Here is a 14,290-nt window from a genome sequence, read left to right as displayed (position 1 = left end):
AAAATCCTGTGATGGCATTGTCTGAATTTGGCAGCAACCTCAAGGGATCCAGACTCTGGGAAGGTGGGGGGGGAGGGGGGGGTGCAGCAAACTGGTGCAGGGCACTAGTACCAGCAAGAACAACCCCCCCCCCCACCCCGAGAAGAAGCAGGATACAACCCTAAGGGTGGTAACCATGATGAAGGACGCACACAGGCGGCGTGCTGTTGGTGACTTGCTAACGAGGAGCCCACGCACAGGCTGCGGGCCTCTGGCGGCTTGAGGTCAAGGGGCTCGCACCAGGCTTGTGAGAACCAGGTATCAGAACCGGAATTCAAGAGGATGCTGAAGGCAAGGAGGGCTCCTGAAGGTTTCCTCATCATGTTGGAGGTTTGGAGTTGGACTCGTGTTGCCATTGGTTTGAACTGCACTGGAATCTTGGGCGGCTGCAAAAATGCTGGAGGAGAATCCAAGGGCATTCGGTGACTCTGGGGGGGTGGGGGGGGGGTACTCTCTTTTGCTTCTCTTTTTCTAACTCTAAGAGGTGCTGGGCAATGCTCATGGCAAATCTTCATCTGCCTTATGGCAGATTAAAGGCAATTTTGTTTAATATTCCATTTCTGTTTTATGACATGACAGTAAATAATATCTGCACCAGTAATTATACTGAACATAGAACATTTGGTACAAAATTTGATAAAATTATTATTTTGACTCTTCCAGTTGATTCATAAGCCAGTTCACTGAAAATGCTGCAACTCCTCCCATGTGACAATGAGCTTATTGACCCATTAGTGTTTGATAACATCAAATCTTTCTCAGCTTTATGGATCCAGTTGAAGCTTAAAACGCGACATCCATTCGTGAAGAAATATGCCATATTATTTGCTGATGGAGTTTTTTCTTCAGCAGAAATAAAGGCTAAAAGAAAGCAAACATCACTAAAGTTCCACACACTGAAAGGCTCTGGCTGGAATTTCTCAAGTGCCATTCCCACAACATTGGGATTCCAGATTCATGTCTCATTTTAATTAACGCATTGCAACGGTGACTTCACCTCAAAAGTATTTCACAGGCTGTATTTTGGGATGTCCTTTTGATCATAGAACACCGTTAGTGTAGCGGTTAGCGCAGCACTGCTACAGCACCAGCGACCCGGGTTCGAATCCACAGCTCCCTGTAAGGATCTTGTACCATCTCCCGTGTCTGTGTGGGTTTCCTTAGGGTGCTGCAGTTTCCTCCCATCTTTCAAAATGTATGGGGGTTCCAGGTTAATTTGGTGTAATTGGGCAGCATGGGCTCGTGGGCCAGAAGGGCCTGTAAACTGTGCTGTACGCATGTCTAGCAGTATAGCACAGTACAAGCCCTTTGGCCCATAATGTTTGGCTGACCTATATAAACCTACTGAACAATCTAATCCTTCGCTACCTCAGGGTAGTAACGGGAACAGTGTGGGTGTAGTTTGTTGTCATTAAGGCAGTGGTACAGTGAGAAGAGATGCTGCCCCACAATACTAGAGACACAGCTTCGGTCGAGATCTTGGACTACAAATTGGATATAATTGCTTATTGTCCTGCGTGCTTTGTTTTGTATCCTATCCAGTCAAGTCAACCTATCTTTGAGTACAAGAGTGCAGAGTATAAAGTTACAGAGAAAAAAAGTTCAGTTAGAATAGTTCAAGTACGGCGTTATTTCACAAATGAAAGATCTGTTCGATAATCTGTTGACAGCATGGAGGAAACTTGATTCTGGTGGTGAGTGCTTTCAAACTCGCGTATATATTCTGCCCAAAGGAAAAGAGCGTGTCATTGGGGTAGTGTGAGTCCTTTAATATGTTGGCTGCTTTCCTGAGCCACCAGGAAGAATAAATGATGTCAACAGAATGGAGGTCGGTTTGCATGAATATTCTGGAGGTCTTTCTGCAATTTCTTGCAGTCGTGGGAGACCTGTCCTGCATCTGGACAGGATACCAACTCTATAATAAACAGTAAGAGACATTGGGAACATGCTGAAGAAGTAGAGGTGTGCTTTTTTTCAAAATTTTATTTATTAATCATGATAAATCATACAATGAAAATCCAAACAAATAAAGCATAATACATACATGATATTTTTTACCCCTTACAACCCCCCACCCCTACCCTAACCTGCCCATCCCTCCCAAACCCCCTCTAAACTACCCCAAAAGAAAAGAAAAAGCGGAAAGGAAGAAGGAGGTTAATTTACATAATTATTTGCCATGGTGTGGGAAAAAGATTAATAATTCAGCTCCATATATTCCAAATGCGGGCTCCAGGTTTTAACAAAAAAAGAATAATTATTACTTAAATTATCTGTTATCTTTTCCAACGGAACACAAGATCTCACTTCCAAATGCCATCGCTGAATACTCAAATTAGTCTCATTTTTCCAAGTAATTGCCAAACATTTTCGAGGTGCACTTTCTTGGCTGAAGCATCAGCTTGGTTAGACAAGGACAGATTGTTGGTGATATTTACATGTCAAAGTATAAAGTTCCCCACCACCTCCATCAGAATCATTGATATGAATCAACGTTGATATATCCACCTCCCTTCCTGAAGTCGATGACCAGCGCTTTCGTTTTATTGATGGGGTGGAAGAGTTTATTGTTCTTGCATCATTCCACTGGATTCTCCGTATTCTTCCTTTAGGCTATCACAAAGAAATATAAACTAAAGGTTTATATTTTGGAACAATTTACTCGGTTACAGGATACCATTCATCAATCCCACAGCCTGCGGGAAGAAGTTATTTCCCACCCTAGCATTCCTCATTTTGATTTTTCTTTAACTCTTTCCTGATGGTAGTAGGGTCAAAGACACTGTGTGATTGTTGGAAAGTGTTCTTGATAATTCTTTGAGCCCTATTTAAACAGTGTGCCTGATTTAATATCATCGGTCTAGGAAGTGGAGCTGCCTGTGATCATCTGAGCCATGTTGTTGACCCTCGGTACTGGCTTCCAGTCTGATGCTTTGCAGCCTCAGGACTGTGCAACGATGCTGCCATTCAAGATCCCACTCTTGACTTCCAATGGGAACCCTGAGAAGTGGTGCTTCTTGGGAATGATGATCACATGTTTTCTCCCTCAGCCTAAAATCACCCCATTTGTAAGGCCCATGTTGATTTTTTGAAAAATTTTTAGAGACGATTAAAAAAAAGAATGAGCAACTGTGGAGTATTGACAAGTGGCTGTTTCTCTTTGTAGATGGAAGAGCAGCCATCTTATGAAATTAACCTCTACATGTACTTGTACTTTGTCATCTTCATCATCTTTGGGGCGTTCTTCACCCTCAATCTCTTCATTGGTGTAATTATTGACAACTTTAACCAACAAAAGAAAAAGATAAGTATCTCTTCTTTGCATTATTCACATACAAGACAATAATGAATCATATATACATTGTCATAGATAAGATTTAAACAAATTGCATGTTGTCGATACACTTTTAAAAAGATTTTCTCTTATGAATGGGATAAATAAGACTTCAGAGCAAATGATACACCCTCAGTTCCCATGTTCGAATCCAACACATGCATAATGTATGCCTTATTTTACTATTTCCAAGTGATTCTAAATTATACTTTCTGAATTGATTTTTACTCACCACAGCGGCTATATATGTATCGTTTTTCTTTAACAGTGCGGTATGTTATATTTATCCCATACATCTAGTTTCCCACAAGCTATTGAAAATTGGAGACTTAGGACTGGATTGGCCGGAGGTCACTATTTTACTATTGACCGAATAGCCTTTTACAAAGTGTTAAATACACCCAACCCCAACCCACCAATTTTCCCCTGCAACCGCTGCAACCGTGTCTGCCTGTCCCGCATCGGACTTGTCAGCCACAAACGAGCCTGCAGCTGACGTGGACTTTTTACCCCCTCCATAAATCTTCGTCCGCGAAGCCAAGCCAAAGAAGAAATATTATCATATCCGGTTGCTAGCCTATTTATTTAGCCAATGTGGTTTGGAATTTGCCATAAATGTTTTTTTTTCTGCTTCAAGAGTCACACACTAATAAGTGGTTACCCTATTTGGAATATATGCATTTAGATATATTTTGATTTATTATATATTTTTAGTTTCTGCTTATATTTTTTTTCTTGGCTCTCCTTATGAATGTGTTGGATTCGAACATGGGATCTGACGGTGTATAATTTGCTCTGAAGTCTTATTTATCCCATTCATAAGAGAAAATTTTTTTTAAAGTGTGTCGACAACATGCAATTTGTTTAAATCTTATCTATGAATGTATATATGATTGACATATGAGGTGGGAGGATGGGTGGGGAATTTTTTTTTTGTCTCTTTTCTTTTCTGTTTTTTTTATATATACTTATATGAAATTGTTTTTATTGAATGTAAATAGGTCATATGCATTAAATGGTCGGCTATTGAGATGTGCAGAGCAACAAAGGGATTTAGGAGTGATGGTAAATAGTACCCTCAAGGCTGATACTCAGGTAGATGGTGTGGTGAAGAAGGCATTTGGAATGTTGGCCTTCATAAATCGGAGTATTGAGTTCAAGAGTAGGGAGGTTATGATGAAATTGTACAAGGCATTGGTGAGGCCAAATTTGGAGTACTGTGTACAGTTTTGGTCACCAAATTATAGGAAAGATATAAACAAAGTAGAGAGAGTGCAGAGAAGGTTCACGAGAATGTTGACAGGATTTCAGGGTCTGAGTTACAGGGAAAGGTTGTGCAGACTGGGGCTTTTTTTCTCTGGAGCGTAGAAGATTGAGGGGGGACTTGATTGAGGTGTTTAAGATTTTAAAAGGGACAGACAGAGTAAATGTGGATAGGCTTTTTCAATTAAGAGTGGGGGAGATTCAAACTAGAGGGCATGGTTTAAGATTGAAGGGGGAAAATTATAAGGGGAACATGAGGGGAAATTTCTTTACGCAAAGGGTGGTAGGGATGTGGAATGAGCTTCCGGCAGACGTGGTCGAGACGGGATCATGGGTTACATTTAAGGAAAGACTGGATAGTTACATGGAGAGGAGAGGACTGGAGGGGTATGGACCGGGTGCTGGTCAGTGGGACTAGGAGGGTGGGGATTTGTTACGGCATGGACTAGTAGGGCCGAACTGGCCTGTTCTGTGCTTTAAGTGGTTATATGGTTACGTTGTATTATTATTAATGATTTCTTAAATAAATAAAGTTTGGAAAAAAAGAGTCACACACACATATTGGTTCCCCACTTTTGGCTTGTATTTATTCTTGGCATTGAGCAATGTTAAAGGGAAAGTAAAGTTCCTTCTGCACTTAAAGTCTACAAAGTGCTTTCTGCTGCCTTATTTGTTGAAAGGTGAAATGTTTAAGGGAAACATTAGGGGGAACTTCTTCAATGAGAGGATGGTGAGAGTTTGGAGTGAACTGCCAGCGGAAGTGGGTTCGATTTCAACATTTAAGAGCAGATTGGATCGAAGGGGTGTGGAGAGCTATGGCTCGGGTCAATGGGGCTTGGCGACTAATAGGTTGGCATGGATGAGATGGGCTGAAGGGCCTGTTTTGACTTTTTAAAAATTTCCCTGTGAATCAGTCGGGTTTTGGTTTCCTCTTTACTTCTAATGACTTCATTAAAAAAAAAAGTGTATGTAATGTGAGGTGAAAGAAAAACAGGGCTTTTACTTAACTGTGCTGTGGCCCCTGATTTGGGGGGGGGGGGGGGGCATGGTGTTTTATAGGGTTGTTGGCTGATGCAGTGTCTTAAACAACTTATTTTCCTTTCTGATAATCTGTAGAAAATACGGGTCTGCCCGGAGGCTGCAGTTTTACGCCCATCAGGTGCTTCATTGAACGGCCATTCTCTCAACAAAATGTTGATGACTTTCGTAGAGTTGTTCTTTTAACTTCCTTGATAGCCTTGAATTTTCATGAAATAATTGTAAGCGTTTTTATCTTTACTTTGGAGGAAAAGATATATTTATGACAGAAGAACAAAAGAAATATTATAACGCTATGAAGAAGCTGGGTTCGAAGAAACCGCAAAAACCCATCCCAAGACCGAATGTAAGTGTAAAGTCAGATACGTTTGAAATTCAGGCAAGCCTGTTCAAGTCACCTCTTCAGAGTGATTTGAGTTAAAAATGTTGTTGGAAAAATCTGTACAAAATGTTTAAGTTTGCAGGAGGTGAAGGGGGAGGGGACAAAATGGAGGTTTATAAAATCAAGGTCATAGATAAATAGTCATACCCTTTTTTCCTATAGATTTAAAGTGAGAGGGGATAGATTTAAAAGGACACTGTCTTCATGCAGAAAGTAATACATATGTAGAACGAACTTCCAGAGGAACTTCACGCACCCATGTGGCCAATTACACCCAATTGACCTACATCCCTAGTACATTTTGACCAGTGGGAAAAAACTGGAGCATCCATGCAGGCCTGGGGGAACATACTATATACAGTGCCGGATTTGAACCCCGATCACTGGTGCAGTAACAGCGTTGTGTGTCTAACTGTGCTCTCCATATGCACTGGAAGTTTTACTTGCTGCAGCCAAGCAGATACATAGGAAAACATATTAAATTATCACGCTAAAAGAAATATTAAATCTAAATGATAGATAATAAATATATAACTCAGATTTTCAGCATTCTTTACATTTTTTTCCCCCATTGATTCCCCCTCTTCTGGTAATTTCAGATTTATTCATCGCCTGGTTTTCTCTCGTCCTCTAAATTTACCTTTGGTAACTTTCTAATTCCTTTCCGACCCCCTTTTTATTTGTCTCCTATTTTGATTTAATCCCCCCATACTCCACCCTTTTGCAATCTCTAGCCTCTCCCCATTTCCTTTGCATTTTCAAGCCCAGATAAACAAGGAAATCTGCAAATGCTGGGGTTGGGTGCTGGACAAATTCAGCAGGTCAAGCTGCAGTCATAGGAAATAAAGTGTTATCAACATTTTGGGCCTGGGGCCCTTTGTCATGTGTAAGCAAAAAGTTGGGGGAGGGGGAAATGGGAGAAGAGATGAGGGAGAAAGGGGTAGAGGAGGTGCACAGGAAAAAAGTCGGAGATGGATATAGGTGGGAGGGTAGAAGAGGAAAAAAAACTGAGGTGATTTGGGGAGAGGGCAGTTCTGATAGGAAAGGCATCCTATTGAAGGCGTAAGAAAGAGGAGGTGTCTGAGATTGATTGGCTTTGGCAAGGTAGAGACTTGCGGGCCAGATCTAAACAGCATCACCCTTGTCTGTGGGTTTGATCGTGAGTTGGGATTGGTACAGAGAGAGGGAAAGGTGGTGCATTCCAAGGTCGGTAAATCTGTGGAATTTGTTGTCAAATGCGGTTGTGGAGGTCAAGTCATCGGGTGTATTTAAGATAGAGATTGATAGGTTCTTGATTAGCCAGGGCATCAAAGGTTACGGGGAGAAAGCCAGGCTGTGTGGGGAAAGTGGATCAGCTCATGATTAAGTGGCGGGGCAGATGCGATGGGCTGAATAGTCAATTTCAGCTCCTAAGATCTTACAAGAATAAATAAGTAGAGTGGGGAAGTCGAGAAGGTTAATGTCTCAGAGGCTGTTTGAAATGAAAAGATCCAGAGAGGACAGAGGGCCTCCAAGAGGAGGAAGAGGCTTAAGGTGTGAGAAGGACTATTCCTAGTGTTGACAACAGGCTATTCTGCAATGTTAAACCTGTTTCTCTTTGCACTCTTTTAAAAAAAGATATATTTTCTGTTTAATTTCCAGTAGCTTTTGGGTGGCAACTCATCTTTTTTCTCTCTCTCTTCTTCCTCCCTGCTCCTGAACCCCACAGAATAAAATTCAAGGAGCCTTCTTTGACTTTGTCAACCAGCAAGCCTTCGACATATTTATCATGATCCTCATCTGCCTGAATATGGTGACGATGATGGTGGAGACAGATGACCAAAGCAAACAAAAAGATGAAATTCTTTACTGGATCAACTTAGTGTTTATTGTTGTTTTTACTAGTGAATGTATCCTCAAGATCATTGGACTGAGATACTATTACTTCACGATTGGCTGGAATATCTTTGATTTTGTGGTGGTAATTCTTTCCATTATTGGTAAGTTGCTTTTGTTTTTATGTTAACATTTGATGATGTGATCCTGTAACATTTTTTAAGAGAAGGGTGTTGATTGGTGAAGAACTGAAGTCTTCTTAATTTCATCATCCACTATTTGAATTAATCATTCCCAGCAGAACTCGATCATTTTGCCATCGGTACCATGTGTTACTGTATTCACGGAACATCCATGGAAAGGAAAATGGTCGATTCTTTGTCAATTCCTGATAGGTTCACCGTTTCTCTTCCCGCAGATGCTACTCAGGAAGTCCTGAGAGGAGTTTTTTTATTTCAGATTTCCAGCATCTGCAATTTCTTTTTATTTTCATCATCTTGGTCCCAACCACAGATTAACAACCGAGGACGATCAGATCGGATATTTGGTTCATCATAACCGGCAATTAAAAACTCCTGGGCATTTTGGAGTCCAAAGCAGCAGCTATCACATTTACTAATGGAAAATCATCTACGCCATAGATTAAAGTTATAATTAATTCAACAACACTAAGTAGGGTTTAATATTTGCCTCATCTATTGAAAGATGGATTGAGGCATCTTATAAAAGACGAGTTCATTTAAGATTTGTCAGAATCTGTCACTTTTACTGCTAATTGTTTTAAAATTTACTAATTCGAACAATGACATTAAACGTTTCTGGAATTTCCTGACATACATCAAAATATTATCTACCCATTCATGTAAAAAGGATGCCTGGGATGGCTTGTCATGGAACATTGAGGATTCAGTTTTCAGTTCTTTATGGAGTCCATCAGTAGGGGAATACGCCTTGTGCCCATGAACACAAATCCAACACTCATCTGATTTTATTCTCTTAATTTTCTCATCACTCCCCAAAATTCATTAAGGGCAATTTGTGCTGTGGGAGGGAACTGAAGCACCCAGAGGAAATCCAAAGCACCGCAGGGAGAATGTGCAAACTCCACTCACGTAGCACCTGAGGTCAGGATTGAACGCAGATCACTGTCGCTGACGGGAAGCAGTAGCACGATGACCTCAACCCTCTATCCAGGTTTTCTATCCACTTGCTTGGTATTGTTTCAACAATAGATAAAATGCAGGTTCTCCCCGACTTACAACCATAATTTGGACTGAAGGATCAGTCACAACACAAAATGGACATAAATTTTGCCCATGGACGTGGAGTAGCAAAGTCTTAAACCAAACTTTTTCAATGAAATCTTTTTTTCATCATAGATTTGACAATAACAACTTAAAGCTTCCAGAATTTGTCAAACAACGTTGGTGAATCTTTTCACATTCTGGTCCATGCTTACCTTGTTAGTTGGGGCCCCAGGGCCTGTAGGCTGGGCATAGCCATCTTGATTCTGCCTCCGCACAGGAATAAAGATGGCTATGCCCAGCCTACGGACCCCGGGATGCCGACTAACAAGGTAAGTATGCACATTTTGGCTCTTACTGCCTTGTTTCCTGTTATAGTTTGTCAAATACAACATAATCCGTGTAATTTTATATTTTTTCTTTTTTTAAAGTTTTCAGCCGTATGTGCAGGATGGACACAAGTCGAGGAGTACCTGTAAATGCATAACTAGCAGACCAGGCTGCACTGAGGGGATTTTGGCACTTGTTGGTAACTTCTCATATCAGTTTCCAAGAACTCTAACAATGTCCTTGAAAAATGATCTGCCCAAAGCATAATCCAATCATAGATATGTGCTACCCACTTATTGAACTATAGAACCATTGAACATTACAGCAGATAAAACAGCTCCTTCAGCCCTTCTAGTCTGTGTCAAACTATTATTCTCCCTAGTCACACTGACCTCCACCCAGTTCATATCCCTCCCATCCGTGTACCTGTCCAAATTTTTTTGAAATATTAAAACTGAGCATGCATTCACCACTTCTGCCGGCAGCTCATTCCACACTCCCACCACTCTCTGTGTGAAGAAATTCCCCCTCATGTCCCCTCTAAGCTTCTCCATTTTTGCCCTTAACCCATGTCCTCTGGTTTGGATCTCACCTAACCTCAGTTTGGAAAAAAAAGCCTACTTCCATTTACCCTATCTGTACCTATTGTAATTTTGTATACCTCTATCAAATCTCCTCTCATTTTTCTGCACTCCACGGAATAAGGTCCTAATCTGTTTAACCTTTTCCTGTAACTCAGTTCCTCAACAGCCACATCCTTGTAAATTTTCTCCACAGTCTTTCAATTTTATTGATAACTCCCCTGTAGTTAGGTGACCAGAACTGCACACAATACTGAAAATTTGGCCTCACCAACTTTACCATAACATCCCAACTTCTATACTTAATACTTAGATTTATGAAGGCCTCAAAGAGTCAATGGTGAAATATAACATTCCAGTAGCAGCAGTGGTCTGTCTCAAGTCCTCTTTCCATGTCTTCTTCCGACTAGAAATAATCTCGTCACTCTCTCCATTTTTTGGCTATCAAAGTAGGGAGAGTGAATTGGAATACCGTATAATAGAAGACAGATTTGTTGTGAAAGAAATGATAAGTTCATATTTTAGATATACACAAATCATCATACTGTTTCCCTACACTAAGACCTATCAAAAACAAATGGGATAAATAATGCCTTTATATAATAGGTCTTCAATGGAATCAAGATAAAAGATCAAGAGGAAGATAAGGGGCGCCAATTAGCGTTGTAGTTAGTACAATGCTGTTACAGTGATATCCCACGCTGCCTGTCAGGAGTTTGTACATTCTCCCATGTCTGCGTGGGTTTCCTGTAGGGTTTCCAGTTTGCTCCCACCCTTCAAAAAATGAACAGAGGGGGTTGTAGGTCAATTGCGTGTAATTGGGTGGAACAAGCTTGTGGGCCAAAACGGCCTGTCATTATGCTGTATGGATGTCTAAATTTTAAAATTTAAAGCTGGCTGCCAACTCAACGTCATCGGATGTCACCTTTTGCACAGTCAACATCTAACTGGAAACATTTATCTTGTGGAATGGATTTTAAAATAACAAGAGAAAAGAAACAGAAATGCTGGAAGATTTAAGTATTCAGCAGGAATTGAAGAGTTAATGTGTCTTTTGCATGCTGACCATTTCATTGCATTCTCCATCTTTACCACAGATCTTAACAATTGACTATTGTTTTTACATCAACCAATTTTACTTACCTCCCATTTTTATTTATTTCAGGCATTATGCTGGCAGATATAATAGAGAAGTACTTTGTATCTCCAACCCTATTCAGAGTTATTAGGTTGGCCAGAATTGGTCGTGTCCTTCGACTTATTAGAGGAGCTAAAGGAATTCGAACTCTGTTGTTTGCCTTGATGATGTCACTTCCTGCTTTGTTCAACATTGGGCTGTTACTCTTTCTAGTTATGTTCATCTATTCCATATTTGGGATGTCTAATTTTGCATACGTGAAAAAAGAAGCAGGAATTGATGACATATTCAATTTTGAAACATTTGGAAACAGCATGATCTGCCTGTTCCAGATTACCACTTCAGCTGGATGGGATGGCCTGCTTTCGCCCATCATGAACAGCGGTCCTCCAGATTGTGATCCCAAAGCATACAATCCGGGCACCACTGTGGAGGGAAACTGCGGGAATCCAATGATGGGGGTAATCTTCTTTGTCAGTTACATCATCATTTCCTTTCTCATTGTGGTGAACATGTACATCGCCATCATTTTGGAGAACTTTAATGTGGCAACTGAGGAAAGTGCTGAGCCTCTCTGTGAGGACGACTTTGAAATGTTCTATGAAGTTTGGGAAAAGTTCGATCCAGAAGCTACACAATTTGTTGAGTACTCCAGATTATCTGACTTTGCTGATACGTTGAAAGAACCGTTGCGGATAGCCAAACCAAATAGAATCAAGCTGATTACCCTGGACCTGCCAATGGTGACTGGTGACAAAATACACTGTCTAGATATACTCTTTGCATTGACCAAGGAGGTCTTGGGAGAATCTGGAGAAATGGGGGCACTGAAGGAGTCAATGGAAGAGAAATTCATGGCTGCCAATCCTTCCAAAGTTTCCTACGAGCCCATTACTTCTACTCTCCGAAGGAAGCAAGAGGAGGTGTGTGCAATAAAAATTCAACGAGCTTTCCGCCGTCACCTTCTGAAGCGCTCTGTCAAGCATGCATCTTACCTGTACCGCCACAGTGTGACAGATGCAATTCTACCTAATGAAGAGGCTCCAGAGAAAGATGGATTCATCGCTACTAGATTGAGTCAAAACTATGGTAAATATCAACCTGATGAAGAAAGTCCACCAACCCAAGATCAAGAATCAGCACTAATTCCTCTACCCAAGGCAGCTACTCCTCTAGAAACAGTAGCAACTTCTCTAGAAGGACCAGTTCCAGATGGGTCAACAGACTGGATTCCTGAATCAAAGGATATTAGAGAGTCAACTGTATAATTGGGCCTGCAATACGTCAACCTTATGAAGAGCACAAGGTGCCAAGTGTGTAACACTAGCACCTCAAGAATCTTTTGTAGCACTGAAAATTTCCAGTCAAGATGTGGGAAAAGAATTTTCAACTTATGTTTGCTGCAGAGTCTGGGAGGATCTTTATAATAATTGCAATCCTTGTGCAAGAGCAAAATCCGATCCTTTACAAAGAATATTCCCATTACCAATGACTGTAATTAACACTATGACAAAATGGTTACTCCAGCACAAGTGCGCATTGCTCCAGTGTCACAATTGATTTGTGTAGAAGAGTTGACTGTGGCAGATCATTACAGAGTTTTTGAACCATTTGCTTTCCTTCAGGGCAATTTGGTTGAATCTTGTTCAGTGCTGGTGTTTATAAAAGATACACTGCATTTAAGTGATACCAGATAGCACCCAGATTGCCTTTAATAGTTACAGAAACAAAACCGCTGTCACGCAGTAAGTTCGCTCAAAAGCCATTTCTTTCCAATTTCAAAGTTTATCAACCTAAAAAGCTCTTAATTCTGTGCTCTGATATGCAGCTGCTATCAGAAATGAATGAGGCATTCAAACTATCACAGGTAACGAACCTTATTTATTGTACACTGGCACTTTTTTGTACAATGCATCTTAAAAAGCAAAGTTATCTGCTCAATTGTTGAACTGCCATCTTTTTAAAATTAAGATACTATTTTAAATACAACTTTTATATGCTACAGAAGATCAAGATAGAATGATGTTTAATGAAATCTGGTACCTCTCTGGGGATAAATTCAGTTTTGCTCTACATTTGAAACACTCTAAGTCTGTTTTCCATTCCCTGACTTGTCCATCAATGAGATTCATTGTTCAGGGTGAAGAAACAAATCCTACTACTAATGTATCAAAAATAATGCAATATTTTTCTCAAACCAATGATACATTGGCTCACTGATTGTGGTTCGTGAATCTGCATGTATTGGTTTATTGGCACTTTCCTGACAAATCGATGGATTGTTCAGAACAACTAGTATACCTTAATGTACACTGTAAAGCTTAATTACAAGCTGATAGCATTGTAACTCCACACACCTCTCGGTTTGAAGTGTCGAGATCTGATTTGAAGATTGAAACTGAACAATTTTTGAAACGTAGACCAGGGTCAATTTTGCATCTATGTGATCTTGCTGCTTTGAACAGTGCCGTTAAATATCAGGGCATCCTGGTAAAACTGAGATGGATGAGAGAGCATGCAGGACTCTCAACTTTTTTTTTAAACTTTATTTAAGATTTAATAACATGAATAACATATAGGATTACATTTAAAAAAAATTAAGAATAAAATAATAAAATTACAATACAGTATCAGTAAACTATACCCTCCCCAATAATTATTGCACATTAATAACCCAACTCAAATTAGTCCAACCCCCACTTTTCCCCCAAAATAGAGTGAAGAATTAATAAAGTTAATGATATATGTGAGAAAAAGAAAAACCCACTTACAAAAAAAAACCAAAAACATAACCGATTAAAATACTAACAAAAAGAAAAGTAATTAATACTAAGCTATCAGACTTAAAAAACAAACTTAAATGCATATATTTAACAGAGTTAAGATGAAACATATATTTAACTCAAACTTAATATAAAAAATTAGTAAAGTTAGTAACATTATCTATCAAAAATTCTTAAACAATAATCAATTCTTAAAAAAAAATTGTAGCATGAAAAAAAGATGAAAAAAAACTTTCTCTATAGAGATAAACCTTCACCAAATATCAACTAACTTCACATCTATCATCATATTAGTCACATAAACCATCATCTTAAAACAAAATTCAAACCTCATTAAGCATTG

At 39.8% G+C, this 14,290-nt stretch overlaps 1 protein-coding gene across 1 annotated transcript in view; it reads left to right on the top strand.

The window, feature by feature from the left end:
- scn4aa (sodium channel, voltage-gated, type IV, alpha, a) overlaps positions 1-14,001 on the top strand; it is a 159,670-nt gene extending 145,669 nt beyond the window's left edge. Inside the window, exons 24-27 of the mRNA XM_069904854.1 lie at positions 3,206-3,343; positions 5,916-6,020; positions 7,765-8,035; positions 11,192-14,001. Coding sequence (XP_069760955.1) covers positions 3,206-3,343; positions 5,916-6,020; positions 7,765-8,035; positions 11,192-12,432 — 1,755 coding nt within the window. The 3' untranslated portion in view covers positions 12,433-14,001. The remainder of the gene's footprint in view (positions 1-3,205; positions 3,344-5,915; positions 6,021-7,764; positions 8,036-11,191) is intronic.
- Positions 14,002-14,290: the final 289 nt, after the last annotated feature.

Source organism: Narcine bancroftii, chromosome 12 (assembly GCF_036971445.1).
Source record: "Narcine bancroftii isolate sNarBan1 chromosome 12, sNarBan1.hap1, whole genome shotgun sequence".
In the NCBI taxonomy this organism is placed as follows: domain Eukaryota; kingdom Metazoa; phylum Chordata; class Chondrichthyes; order Torpediniformes; family Narcinidae; genus Narcine; species Narcine bancroftii.
Note: the sequence above shows the minus strand (reverse complement) of the source record. Positions and strands in the feature narration are given on the sequence as shown.